General features: G+C 55.5%; 1 protein-coding gene across 1 annotated transcript in view; it reads left to right on the top strand.

Annotated features, from left to right (window-relative positions):
* Positions 1–307: 307 nt before the first annotated feature.
* The window catches only part of LOC104531827 (liprin-alpha-4-like), a gene marked incomplete at both ends in the record, with an annotated part of 24,415 nt that continues 10,257 nt past the window's right edge, over positions 308–14,465 (top strand). The window contains 16 exon segments of the mRNA XM_029087184.1: positions 308–409; positions 536–700; positions 1,283–1,357; positions 3,385–3,480; positions 3,875–4,096; positions 4,473–4,619; positions 4,739–4,877; positions 5,503–5,582; positions 7,065–7,196; positions 8,639–8,701; positions 10,219–10,310; positions 12,811–12,952; positions 13,197–13,402; positions 13,845–14,009; positions 14,011–14,080; positions 14,309–14,344. Coding sequence (XP_028943017.1) covers positions 308–409; positions 536–700; positions 1,283–1,357; positions 3,385–3,480; positions 3,875–4,096; positions 4,473–4,619; positions 4,739–4,877; positions 5,503–5,582; positions 7,065–7,196; positions 8,639–8,701; positions 10,219–10,310; positions 12,811–12,952; positions 13,197–13,402; positions 13,845–14,009; positions 14,011–14,080; positions 14,309–14,344 — 1,932 coding nt within the window.

The raw sequence follows: 14,465 nt of genomic DNA, 5'->3' as shown, positions 1-14,465 counted from the left end.
CAGAGGGGCAGAATCCCCTCCCTTGACCTGAACAGTTTCTTGCGTCATTGGATATCAAACCAAATGGATAAATGGAATTCTACCTTCTCCCTCATCCAAAGCACTTTGGGAAGCCAGGAACAGGTCACCTCCCAGCTGACTGTGCTTCTCCACTGATTTCTCAATGTTCCCCTTGGTGTCCCCATCTCTCGCTGGTTGGGTTCAGATGGGAAATGCTCTGCACTGGAGGTCCTGGCAGTGGGGCTGGGGTGGTGGATCCGTCTCCATCCCTCCCTCCCTGCTCACGGCCGTGCCCTGTTTCCCGCAGGAGTTTGCAACGCTGACGCGGGAGCTCAGCGCGTGCCGGGAGCAGCTCCTGGAGAGGGAAGAGGAGATCTCGGAGCTGAAAGCCGAGCGCAACAACACCCGGGTAAGCACAAAAAACCTGATGTCTGGCTTCCAGCCCACAGAAAAGTGGGACACCACAGGCTGCTGGGCCAGTATTGGCATTGCCAGCCCCTGGGGTGGTGAGAACCTCATGCTTGTCCTCTTGCAGCTCTTGCTGGAACACCTGGAGTGCCTGGTGTCGAGGCACGAGCGGTCCCTGAGGATGACCGTGGTCAAGCGTCAGGCCCAGTCACCATCTGGGGTTTCCAGTGAGGTCGAGGTGCTCAAGGCGCTCAAGTCACTCTTTGAGCATCACAAGGCGCTAGATGAAAAGGTGAGAGAGGCTGCTGGGACCTCTCCCAGCTCGTTCTGTCAGCAGCCCTGCTCAGAGCTGACCTTCTCCCAACCCTCCTCCTCCCTCCCTAGATGCCATTTTTTGTTGTTAAGCTGGATGGTGACATGGGGTCACTCAGAAGGAAGGTTTTAGATGTTCAAAAGCTGCAGCACCATCATTTTAGGGGCTGGTGGGGCTGCCATGTGGATGCTGTGGGTTTGAGGCTGTTGGGGATGGGGATCTTGCTTCCCTGGGTCACTCTGGTGGTGTTGGTGACTGCTGGCATTTGACCACCCTGGTTCAGTTTTTGCATTACAACTCTTGTTCTTCCTGGTTCATTTACCTCAAGCAGCTCCTTGCTCTGCTAAAAGACATTTTGAAGCTTCCCTGGCCACGGGTGTCCTGCAAGAATCAGTTTAGTCTGGGCTGTTCCTCTCCAACATGTTTTTGATCTGGAACATCACTGAGCCTTGGACATGAATCCACCTGAGCCAGGCAGAAGGGGCTGGGAGTTTGCCTAGGTCCTGGGCACCCTCATCACAGATAAAGAATGGCTCTTCCTGTTGTCTTACATGACTGCAGGTCAGGGAACGCTTGCGAGCAGCTTTGGAGCGAGTGGCAACCTTGGAGGAGCAGCTCGTGGATGCCCATCGGCAGGTAAGAGGTTTTGGCAGCCGACCCTGGGCCCTTGCAGGGGCACCTGCTGGGCTGGGACTACTCCAGGTTACACTTGTGAATTCCTGTTGAGTTTGGGGAAATACCACCCTCAGGTGATCACAGAGATTGGAGAAGGTGGCATTTGGGCATTTTTCATGTGAGGCTTTTATTCCAACATTGTCATTTCCATGAAGGGTCTCCTGTATTTACAGAAACCTTGGAAATATTCTGAAAACTTTTGTCTCATGGATGCAGTTTCCTCTTGTTTTGCTGTTTGATGTTCATTTCACTGACAAAAGCAGCAGGAACTTGAGTCATTTAAAGGGGTTGAGAGTGACTTTGCTTGTTGGCTTTAACCTTGTCTCAGCCAAGACCCAAACCTTGCTGCTCCGAGCACCCCATCTTGGATTCCCCATTTCCTTCGTTGCTCAGGCCCTGCATGGAGACTGCTCTGGCCCTCTTCATCTTGGAGATGGTGAACCACCCTCTCCTTCCTAAATCACAGAATCCCAGAATTGCTATGATTGGAAAAGCCCTTTAAGCTGATCGAGTCCAACCATGAACCCAACAATGACCAGTCCCCGACTAACCCATGTCCCTCAGCACTATGTCTACACGACTCTTCAATCCCTCCAGGGACGGGGACTCCACCACTGCCCTGGGCAACCCCTTCCCTGAACTTTGTGCCCAACCACCACTGCCAAAAGGAAAGAAGCATCTTTAAAGCCTCTGCCTGACCAAATTTTGTTCCTCTTTCCAGTTCCCAGGATGTATCTCATGGTACTTCACCAGGCTCAGTGGGGAGGCAGTGCCTGGCCTTCGGTCACCTTGCAGGGACCTTTCCCTGTCCTCCCCCAGCAGAGCAGGGTGTGATGTCTGTGTTTCTCCCCTGCTCCTGCTGGATACACCTGCATTGGGTTTGGAGTTTGGCTGGCTGCAAAAAAATGAACTGGGGAGGGGTCCTTGGGGTGGAGGGCTCAGGTCCCCAGGGGCTCACCAGGAAAACCTTATACCTGTGATCAGTCCCCGCATGCCTGTAGCAAGCACTGCTGTGTCCTAGAATCACAGAGACACAGACTGGTTTGGGTTGGAAGGGACCTCAAAGCTCATCCAGTTCCAACCCCCCTGCCATCAGCAGGGACACCTTCCACTAGACCAGGTTGCTCAAAGCCTCATCCAGCCTGGCCTTCAACACTTCCAGGGGGGGGCAGCCACAGCTTCGCTGGCCAACCTGGGACACTGGCTCACCACCCTCACACCAAAGAATTTCTTCCTAAGATCTGATCTAAACCTCCCCTCTTTCAGCTTAAAGCCATTTCCCCTTGTTTTGTCATTAACTACCCTTATGAAAAGTCCCTCCCCAGCCTTCCTGGAGCCCCTTCAGGTACTGGGAGGCCACTAGAAGATCTCCCCGGAGCCTTCTCTTCTCCAGGCTGAACTCTCTCAGCCTGTCCTCACAGCAGAGCTGCTCCAGCCCTCACATCATCCTCGTGGCCTCCTCTGCACTGGCTCCAGTAGCTCCATGTCCTTGTGCTGTTGGTGGCCCCAGCACTGGAGGCAGCACTGCAGGTGGGGTGTCAGGAGAGCGGAGCAGAGGGGCAGAATCCCCTCCCTCCACCTGCTGCCCACGCTGCTCTGGGTGCGGCCCAGGACACGGTTATTGGCCTCTGTGCTGCCAGCGCACGTTGCCGGCTCATGTTCAGCTTCTCATCCACCAGCACCCCAAGTCCTTCTCCTTAGGGCTGCTTCTCCATCCATTCTCTGCCTGATCTGTATTTGTGTCCAAGCAAGACATGGCTTCATCCTCCATCAGTGCTGAGCCTTCTCAGCATCTCTGCCTTTCCCTCTCTTCCTCACCCTGTCCCTCCAGTTCCCCACCAGCCCTAGGCACTGGCTGAATGTGACAGTGGCAGAAGCTAGCAGGAAGCTGGTTGCAGACCTGGGTGCACCAAGACTGACCTTACCTGTGGCCAGACCAGCTGGTCCCATCTGCTTTCTCTCATTAATTAAGCCCTGTTGTCATGCAGGTGGCAGCTCTGCAGCAAGGCGCTGCGCGGGAGGTCCCAGCGGGTGAGCGGGATGAGAGGGAGCCCAAGGAGCCAGTGCAGAAGCTTCCCTGGAAGGTGAGAGCCCCAGAAACCCCTGCTCTGACCATACATACTGAGGCCACCGTTTCTCCAACCTCCTTGTCACTGGTTCCAGGGTGTTGAGAACTTTCTTCCATCTCCCTTGGGTCCAGCCCCCTGGGAAATGCCCTTTGTGGTGGATACAGGTGGAGGGGAATTTGTGCTCCCACTTGGATGCTCCTAGGGGCTCTGCTTCTTGGAGATGCTCTGGGAAGCCCTCAGCCATCCCTGTTCCATCCTGCCTGTGAGAAGCCACATTCCTGGCTAGTGGAGAATGTTGATGGGGGTCCCAGAGCCCAAGTTCCCACCACCTTGCTGGGCTGGGTCCTGGCAATCCCAGCCCGTGCTTGGGGGCAGCCCGGCATCCGCCTCCCTCTCTGCTGCCTTGCAGCCGCTCTCCAATGGCTCCGTCCACCCAGACGATGAGGCAGGGCGGGTGGTGGAGCTGCAGGAGCTCCTGGAGAAGCAGAATTTCGAAGTGGTCCAAGCCAAGGAGCGCATCTCTGCGTTGGCTGCCAGCGTCGCCGAGTTGGAGGAGGATCTGGGCACCGCCAGGAAGGATCTGATCAAATCGGAGGAGATGAGCAGCAAGTACCAGAGGGACCTCCGAGAGGTTAGACACTGTCCTCTCGCACTGCCAAGCCTCTTGCAGTTGCAGAGACATTCACAGCAGCTTCCACATGCTCTGGGCTGGGAAGGGATTTTAATCCCTGTTGTGTGCAGGGTGGAGGCCAGTGTTCCCCAAAAGAGGTCACTGCCTTTGGGTGATGGTCCCAAAGTCCATCAGCAGGACTTCCCTGAGGCAGTGAGCTGTGTCCATGCCAGAAGGTTTTTCTCTGATTACCTGACCCTCCTGCTCTGGTGTCCCTCATTCCTGTGCAGAGCAGTTTTCATTGCATGCTTGGACTTGGGGCTGTCCCAGGGAGCGACCAGTTATTCCCAAATTGGTGGTCACAGATCAGGATGTGACAGTTCCATCACTTCCCCAGGCCCTGGCTCAAAAAGAGGACATGGAGGAGAGGATCACCACGCTGGAGAAACGCTACCTGGCAGCCCAGCGAGAAGCCACCTCCATCCATGACCTCAATGACAAGCTGGAAAGCGAGTTGGCCAACAAGGAGTCCCTGCACCGCCAGGTACCGAAGCTGGACCCAAAGACTCCCCACCACCCTGGGGACTTGGGAGGGAGAAGTGGGTGCTGGGGATGGGACAAAGTGGCCAAGCCTTGGTGCCAGGCACCCGTCCTGTCCTGCAGTGTGAGGAGAAAGCCCGGCACCTGCGGGAGCTGCTGGAGCTGGCGGAGCAGAAGCTGCAGCAGACGATGCGGAAGGCGGAGACGCTGCCTGAGGTGGAAGCGGAGCTGGCCCAGCGCATTGCTGCGCTCACCAAGGCAAGTGTGCGGGGTGACCAGGGACCAGCGCCGGATGGGAGGGTGGGACCCAGAGGAAGGGGTAGGTCTGGCCACCAGCGATGGAGCCCTGGCAGCCCCGAAGCACCCTGCTCTCAATCCCAGCCTCTCAGTTTTGCTGTCCTCTGCCTTCCCCATGGCTGCAGGGACAATGCACCGTTTTCAAAGCTCTTGATGTGTCCTGCACACACAAGGTTTTCTCCCTTCGCTTGGCTCCTTTCTCCAAGGCAGAGATGGTCCTGTCGGTGTGAATGGCCTTCAGCTTTTGTTGGGGCCACTCTGGGATGCGGAGAAAGAGGAGGGACTGACCCAGGCTGGACCTGGGAAGGTGCAGACTTGGAGGGAGGTGTGGATATGACCAACCTTGCCCCTCTTGGGTGCTTGAATGGGTGTTGAGTGGCTCACAGAGCTCCTCCATCTCCCATCACCTTGCTGGAAGGGCTGGTTTGGGCTCACAGCACACAGTGAACCATGGTGGGATTCCAGCAGCAGGAGAGAGCACCGCATCCCGGGGAAGGATATGGATGAAGGGAGGGAGGGAGGGATGCAGGAGGGCCCACATGTTTTTGGGGAGCATCATCCGAGAGGGCTGCTCTGCTTTTCCCAGGCAGAAGAGAGGCACGGGAGCATTGAGGAGCATCTCCGGCAGCTGGAGAGTCAGCTAGAGGAGAAGAACCAGGAGCTGGCCAGGGTAAGTGCTGCTCAGCCTGGACCAGACAGTTTTTGTGGGTCCTGATCCAGCCTTGGATCCCCCTGGCCTTGGTGGCTGGGTTCCTGAGCACACCACAGAGGGCTGGCTTGCTGGTGTCTCTGAAGCAGGATGGGGACAGGAGCCTGGTTGGTCCTTTCCCATCCAGGATCTCTAAAACTAAAGCCACGCTGGAGCTCATGACACTCTCTGCTGTGATGTCCCCCTCTTCCAGGCATCCAAGTCTTGCTGTCAGTGTGCCACCTCCACTCCTCTCCCAGCATCACCCCCTGGGGCAAGCTGGGACCCTGAAAGCAGGGTGGAGGGGGAGGCTCCAGCAGCTCTTCCCCTGAGCCTGGATCAGCAGCAGGGTGAGACCAATGGGTGCTGGGAGCGAAGGGTGCTGCTCCTCACAAAGACACGGAGGCCGAGCTGATGTGTCGTGGGCTGCACAATCCCTGCTGTGCTCCTTAGCCAGTGGCTGGGCTGTCCATGCAGGAGGTTGTGATGCCCATTTCTTGGGTTGCCCAGGTGGCATTACAGCCTGTGCTCCTGGGGAAGCCCCTGGTTGTTTTGGCCAATGGCAGAGATTTAGAATCATGGAATTGTAGTGGTTGGAAAAACCCTTTAAGATCACTGAGTCCAACCATAAACCAAACACTGCCAATTCCACCTCTAACCCATGTCCCTCAGCACCTCGTCTTCCTGTCTGCTCAATCCCACCAGGGATGGTGCCCTGACCAGCCTGTTCCAATTCTTGACTGCCCTTTGGGTGAAGAAGTTTTTCCTCAAATCAAATCTAAACCTCCCCTGGTGCAACTTGAGGCCATTTCCTCCTGTCCTGCACTTGTTACCTGGGAGAATAGACTGACTCTCACATCTCTACACACTCCTTTCAGGGTGGAGAGACCTTTGGAAATCCAGAGGATGAGTTCCCTTTGGGATCTGGAATGTGCCCCCAGTGTGGCTGTCCCTGGTAGATGCACAGGTCAAACTTTCTTGGTTTAGGCAGGCAGGATCCATTTAGATCCTGTCCTCTCTCCAGTTCATCCCTCACCCAGAGAGTTTCTCCAGGTCTTCCATGGACAAAGATGATGCTGTTTGGCTGCCAGCACCTCCCAAAAAAGAGCATTAGGTCAGGCAGTTGCAAACGCATCTTCTTTTCCCCCTGCCTGTTCCCTGGTTTAGATGTAGGGGACATTTGTGCCCTTGATCCAGGTGCTCAGGGAGTTGGTCTCCTCTCAAACACATTTCCTAATCTTCAAGCCCTGCCCATCACCACTTGCCCTCCACGGCTGGGAAATGACAGAGACCAGCAGAGCCCCAGCGAAGGGTCCGATCTGTGCTGGAAGGGATGGATTTGTCCCCAAAAGCTGGGCCTGAGGGATGAACTCTGACACCACCAGCAGACATGGGATGGCAGGAAGGCACCGAGTCCCTCATGGCAGGAGGAGTGAGGTGGCTGGTCGCTGTTTGCCGTTGCAGGCCCGCCAGCGGGAGAAGATGAACGAGGAGCACAACAAGCGGCTCTCGGACACCGTGGACCGTCTGCTGAGCGAGTCCAACGAGCGGCTGCAGCTGCACCTCAAGGAGAGGATGGCGGCCTTGGAGGAGAAGGTGGTGGCTGGGGGGACCGGGCAGGGGGTCCTTTTGGGGGGCTGGGAGGAGGTCGAAGGGTCCACAACCCCTCTGGTGTGGAGCCTCAGCCAGGAGCAGCACGAGGGTGTGGAAGTACCTGTGCAGGGGTGGAGAAATGACGACGTGCAGGATGCCAGCTGGGCATGGGGCTGGTGGGAGCACAGGGAAGTGTGCTCTGCGTCACCCCCTCACCTCTAGCTGGCCCTTGCTCACCGAGACACACATCCCACCAGAGCAGGATCTGTCCTGCTCTGTTCCCTCACTTCCCTGTGTCTCCTCCAGCACACCCGGCTGTCGGAGCAAAACCTTGTTGCATTCTGCAGGAGAAAACGCCACATTCATCCTCTCCCACCTCCCCATCCCCTCCATGTGCTGCCTTGAAACCTTTCTGTCCCTCAAGCCTGGACTGATCTGCCTTCTCCAAGCTGGGGCAGAGTCCATGAGCAGCCTCCCAGCTCCCACCCCATTCCTCCTGGGGAACTGGAACCAGCTGGAGTTGCTGCTGCCCCAGCATGAATGCAATTAGCTGGGAGAGCTGGTGGCTCAGAGGAAGGATTAACCTCATGATGCCAATGGGAGGTCACCCCGTGATAATTCATCTATTTGGGTTCCTGCAGGGACCAGGGTCCCCTTAGCAAGTCAGAGCACAGAGGGGTTACATCCCCCAGCTAATCCCTCCAGCAAATCCCTCCAGGACTGGGTCTGTGTCCCTCCTGTCCCCAACCAGACCCAGTTGTGCCAGCGTGTCCAGTCATTCAGCAGGTATCTTGAGTGGCTCTGGATAAAGCAGGACCCAACACACAGGGCTGAGTCCAAATTCCCACCCCAGGAAGAAACAGGGATCAGAGTGGTGGCACCTTGTGAAGGGACATCTTCTCCTTTCCAACCTGCTGCTGGCACTGCCTCACCCAGAGAGTTTCTCCAGGTCTTCCATGGACAAAGATGATGCTGTTTGGCTGCCAGCACCTCCTAAAAAAGAGCATTAGGTCAGGCAGTTGCAAACGCATCTTCTTTCCCCCTGCCTGTTCCCTGGTTTAGATGTAGGGGACATTTTTGCCCTTGATCCAGGTGCTCAAAGAGTTGGTCTCCTCTCAAATGTGTTTCCTGATCTTCAAGCCCTGCCCATCAAATCTCTAATTGCCAATTGCCCTCCATGGCCACATCCTGGCCATGGTGTGGGGCAGGAGTTGGGCTATGGCAGCCCTGCTTGAGGGGCAGAGGGTTTGCAGAGAAGATCAGTTGATGGGCATCTAGGTGAGGAATAGATCAGGGAGCCATTACCATCCCTCCTGCCAGGTGTCCATCACACCATCCACTCAGCAATTCCACACTGATCATCCCCAGGAAGCCACATGGTCGTTTTCTAAATGGTCTCTCTTTTTCTTTCCTGTTTTTGTTCCCCTTTGTTTCGTTTTTCAAAGAACACGTTGTTACAAGAGCTGGAAAATACCCAAAAGCAGATAGAGGAACATCAGCACGACAAGGTAAATGCCGCTGCAGGGAGCCTGCCCTGGTGACTGCACTTCCTCGCTCCTAATCCCTGGGTAGTGGCAGCTGCTCCTCCTAAAATCCCCTGGTTTTGGAGGAGCTGGGATCCCAAAGCCCCCAGCAGCAGGAGGCCACAAACTAACCCACGCAGTGGCTGGATGGAAGCTGCCACCCACCTTCCCAGAGACCCCTGGTTCAGTTCCCTAACAGGCATGTTTAGTCCCATCTCCATATTTCTATCACGCTCATCCATCCCTGACCCCCTGCTGAGGACAGCAGCCAGGTCGGGGTGGCTTCACCCATGGGTCTGGAGGAGGGTTTACCCCAGTGCTCTTTGGTGCAGCCTGGCTGTGAGGGACAGTGCTGTTCAGACACGTCCCCTTTGCCCCCAAGACATTCTTGAACCCCTCACTTGAGCTGAGGGCATGATCTGCTCCATGCTCAGCTTGCAGAAGGCCCCGTAGATCTTTACACCTCCCCAGCTCTCTGATAAAGCATCTAAGGTAGGGTCTGCCACATGAGTCCACGTTGGCCTGTGCCAGGAATCACAGCATTGCCTGGATTGGAAAAGCCCTTGAAGCTCATCGAGTCCAACCATGAACCCAACACTGACAAGTCCCCGACTAACCCATGTCCCTCAGCACTATGTCTACATGACTCTTCAATCCCTCCAGGGATGGGGACTCCACCACTGCCCTGGCCAACCCCTTCCAATGCCTGAGAAAGAAATTCTTGAAGCTTGAGAGTTGCAGCTTTTTGAAGCAACGGGAGCTTTTGGGTCATGTCCCATGTTTTATACATGGCTGGGGCAGTTGAGGGTTTGCTTTCCCCCTTGCCCAGGGTCTTGGTCTCCTAGATGCTCCCTGCCCATGATGAGGATGTGTGGGCCCTGCTCCTGCCCCCTGGTCATGGCTGCTGAGCTTGGCAGAGCTCGGAGACTCACATGACGCTTCCTGCATGATACCCACCCTGGTTCAGTCTGTTTGCCCACGGGACTGGATCCTGCTGTGCCTGGAGGATCCCATCTGCCCTGCTTCCCTGTCCACTCTCACGTCTCCCACAGGGCAGCACAGACACTTAGTGCAGGCACGGGTGTCTGATGAGGATGGAGCTGGCAGCGGGAGGGACAGGGCCAGCATCAGCTTTGGCTAGTGGGTCCCGTGCTGCCAGCCCTTTGCCAAGGCAAATATGTGCGTGTGGTCTGGAGCAAAACCAGAGCATCCTGGTGGGACCAATTTTTCATCTCTCAAACCAGCATCACTTGGAGCACATGTGTGTCTGTCTGTCTGTCTGGCCTGTGATCACTCGCTGCCTTTGCACCATCAACCCAACATCCTCAGTGACTGTCACCTGCATGAGCTGTTTCTTTACCCATGTGTTGATGGTGCTTTAAATCTGGAATGGGGATTTTTAAAGGGAATATAAACGTGGAATAAGCTCTGGATTGCCCCAAACCTGGCTGCTGTTCAGGGCAAAACCAACCCCCTCCTGTCTCTTGTCTCACCCTGAGCAGCGACGATTGTCTGACGAGATCGACAAACTGAGGCTGGAGGTTGATCAGCTCAAGACCAGAAGTGGGACATTTGTGGAGAGCGTGCACACAAGGTAAGGGCCACCTGCCAAACCCCACCAGCCTGTGTGTGTCCCACGTGCATCCCAGCCCACAGCTTCAGGGATGTTTTGCTTTTATAAGGCACCAAAATGCTGTTTTACATCAAACAAGAGGTTCCATGGATTTGTCCTGGGGTGGGAGACGGACTGTTGAGAATAGCCCAGCTCAACTGAATGACCCCAGATCTGCTCTTCTAAGGGTGAAAAACCATTGGGCATCATCTCTTTTTCTGCCCAAAGGTCTTAGGACTGAATTTTCTATGCAAGCTGGATGTTCACCAAACGCCTTTCCCACTGTGGTGTGTAGAGGCTGGGCTGGAGGAGAAGGAGGAATCTCTTTTGAGGTGTTGCAGGCAAAGGAGAATGAAATCCCTCCCCATTTTTTCCCCTCTTTTCTACAATAGTTCTCCCACACCCTTTCATTTAAAGTCAACTGGGAGATGGGAAGGTCCCAGCCCAGAGCACCAGGAAGAGAGATGAGTCCATCAGGTCTCAGCCTCTGGCGCTGACCAGGATACCCAGCACCACTGCAAGAAACCTGGGGGTTAGAAACTCTGCATTGCTGGGGCCACCTGGGAGACCCCATGTTCTCCTGAGCACCTGTGATGTGGGTTAGAGATCAATGAGAGTGACCACCAGCAGGGAAAATTCACCTCTCGGGAAGACTGGAGAAGGTGGAAAGGAGCTGGTGTAAGCAGCTTCAAATCTGTCAGCAGCTGTGGCAGAGAGGAAGGAGAAGGTCTGGAGGCCCCGTATCTGTTACAGAGAGAAGAAATCTGGAGAGCGAGGAAGAGCTTGTGAGGAGGAAGGATAGCTGAGTGCCAGAGGAGCATCTGGAGCATGTGTGGGACCTCTTTGTGTGGCTCTGTAAGAACAGGATGGACCATTTTTTAACTTTTAAAATTTCTTGGAGATAAAATCAGGAGAAAGCTTGAGTTACAGAGCCAGGAATAATCCCCCAGCTGAAACGTCAGCTTTTGTCTAAGGCTCCTTTACGTGTTTTTAGCTCTGGAACTGCTTGTCAGCGGCTCCACGGCTTAAATCCCCTTGAACCTTGGGCTGTGCCTTCGTCTGCGAAGACCAAGCTGACGCCGAGCCAAGCTGCTCCTGTTGACCCTTTTGTCTGGGTTTGAGGAGCCTGGATCTGTATCTGCGCTGGAAACCAGACCCACCATGGGGGAAAAACACTGCGCTGCCTTGGACTACCTCTTTTATCATCTTAAATTAAAAAACCCTTCATGTCTCCTGTGGCAATGCATCATGTAGGGAGCAATGACGCCGTGCTCTGGGAAGGTGCTCAGCTGCGTGGTTGGGTCTTCAGGGTGAGGAGGAGCAACAGACAACATGGAGAAAATGATCAAAGGGCTGGAGAACCTCTGCTGTGAGGACAGGCTGAGAGAGTTGGGGCTGTTCAGGCTGGAGGAAGCTCCAGGGAGACCTTCTAGTGGCCTCCCAGTACCTGAAGGGGCCTGTAAGAAAGCTGGGGCAGAGCTGTTCCCAAGGACGTGCAGCAATAGGACGAGGGGTGATGGTTTGAAACTAGAAAAGGGTCGATTTAGGTTCGGTATCAGGAAAAAGTTCTGCAATATGAGGGTGGTGGATCATTGGAACAGGTTGCCCAGAGAGGTGGTAGAGACCCCATCCCTGGGGATATTCAAGGTCAGGTTTGATGGGGCTCTGAGCAACCTGCTCTGGTAGAGATGTCCCTGTCACTGCAGGGGGGTTGGACTAGATGACCTTTGAAGGTCCCTTCCAACCAATACATTCTATGATTCTATGAGATATGCAATGAGTACCACAAGCGGCAAAAAGTGGCCCCATGTCCAACAGCAGCCCCATTGCTCTACCTGGCATGAGGACCTGCTCCCAAGCACCAGCCCAAGCATGAAGAAGGAGGATGAAGAGGTCCCAGCCAGTTTCTACTGGGACATCCTAAATGATGCTCAATCCCTCCACCTGGAAGTTCTGTTTCAAATGGGATTTTATTCATTAAAATGTTGAAGAAAACATAAAAAGAAGGAGAAAAGCTCCTTGGCTGGCCCCTGTTCTGTACCATGGAGCTGGAGAAGACAGGCACAAGATATGCTGTACACATTGGGAGGTGCAAATTGTTCTCAAGAAGGAGAACAGGAGGTGACTGTTCAGCTCACAGCTTCACAGCAGACCCACTGGGCAGACTGGTTTTGACCAGAACTGGCTGGTTGCCCCAGTGGGTACTGCAGCCAAGGGGGAGGTAGCAGCAGGGTAGGACCCAGGGCTGAGCTTCCCACAGCCTGTGAGGACATCTCCAGGGCCAGCATGGAGGGAACGGGGCACATTTTCCCAGAGCCTGTTTTTTGTGTCATTTCATGCAGAGCAGGCAGGCACTGCTGGGGTGGGCATCCTGGAGTGGCCAAGTCCTCTGTCCAGCTAGCCTGAGCTGTGAGGGGAGCAGCTTGGGCATGGGGACATCCTTGCATGGAGCAATGTCCACAACAAGGCTTTTTCTCCTCAGGTCCCATATGGGCAGCGCCACGGACCTGCGCTTCCCACTGAGCGCCGTGGTCCATGGCCCCACCGAGCCCTTTGGGGCAGCACCGGGCCTGACTCGAGCTCAGAAGGGGCGATTCGCCGCCCGACGAGAGGAGCCAACCAAGGTAATCCATCTTCATGACAGCATGGGGTCAGGGCTGGGGTTAGGATCTCCTCCTGCCTTACGTGCTGGTCTCATGTGTCCTTGATTTGGGGACATGGGGCAATTTCCTTCACCTGGTGCATGGGTGGGTGTAACATGATAGGAAGGGTTTCCCCACTGGGATTGTGTTGAGGTGTGAAGGTCTCCAGTTTGACTTCTGGAGACATAGGGGTGCTGTGTAGGACCAGTGGACCTTCTTTCCCCAGGACTGGGAGCAGGCTCAGGCAGGCAGTGTCCTGGCCACGGGACCTCATGCCTTCGACAGTGACCCTGAGATCTCTGATGTGGATGAGGATTACCGTGAGTCGCTCTTCAGCTCCATGGATGTGCTCTCTCCCAGTGGGCACTCAGATGCTCAGACGTTGGCCATGATGCTCCAGGAGCAGCTGGATGCCATCAACGAGGAGATCAGGTAGCAGCCATGGCCAAAACCCACCACTGCCTTGATCTGAAATGGCTCTGCGGGGGCAAGAAACTGCCAGGCGGTGGGAGGAGGATCTCATGCCCTAAAGTTAAGATCTTGGTCCAGCTTCACCCAGGAAACTTGCCCCTTCCTGCATGTGGCTCCCTCAGCTTCCCCAGTGTTGGATCATGGAAAGGATCTTCATTTTTAACCCCCCCCCCCCCCACAAACAATAAAAACAAACGGCGTTTTAAAAGAAATCGGAGTCTCCCTCAGCTCTGGTTTATGTGGATCCTGATGGATCTTGCTGCTGTTCCTGGAGATCAGGGGCTTGAGTCACAGAACCCAAGGTACATTTCCCCAGGGTAGGGAAATCCTACAGCTGAGAGGTGTGAGATGACTCCCCAGAAAGGTGGGGAGCCAGGAGCTCTGAGCCCCGCTGCTCCCCCAGGATGATCCAAGAGGAGAAGGAGTCCACCGAGCTCCGCGCAGAGGAACTGGAGACCCGTGTGACCAGTGGCAGCATGGAGGGCCTCAACCTCACCCAGCTCTGCAAAAGAGCTTCCATCCCCACCTCGCTGACAGCTCTGTCCCTGGCCAGCTCATCCCCACCGCTTCCGCTCCACCCCCAAGCTCTCCTCCCGCAGTGCCGCTCAGGACCTCGACCGCATGGGGATCATGACATTGGTGAGGAGGCCTGTGATGGACGGGGGGCTGGAGAGGGTGGGCGTGTGGCTGCCTGGGGTGGGAGCGATGCCCTGGCATCTGCACGGGTGTGTGGGCAGGTGGTATGGAACAGGGGTGCCCATGTTTGCTGTCTCCCAGCCTGGCACGCCGGGTCTGCTCTGTGGGGTGGGGTTCTCCATTAACTGCCCCCCTTTCTGTGTCTCTCTCGCTTTCCCCCCTTGCAATCAGCCCAGCGACTTGAGGAAGCACCGGAGGAAACTGCTAGTGAGTGGCTCCCATCCCGTTGTTTTTTGTCCAAGCCCCTTTTCCAGCCTGCTCCTGGCTTTGTCCTCACCAGGTCAGGGTGCAGCAGGCGCGGGATGGAGCTGGGGACCCCAGGGATTCA

Source organism: Antrostomus carolinensis, unplaced genomic scaffold, assembly GCF_000700745.2.
Source record: "Antrostomus carolinensis isolate BGI_N321 unplaced genomic scaffold, ASM70074v2 scaffold13851, whole genome shotgun sequence".
NCBI lineage: Eukaryota > Metazoa > Chordata > Aves > Caprimulgiformes > Caprimulgidae > Antrostomus > Antrostomus carolinensis.
The sequence above is the reverse complement of the archived record's forward strand: the minus strand, read 5'-3'. Positions and strand labels throughout refer to the sequence as shown.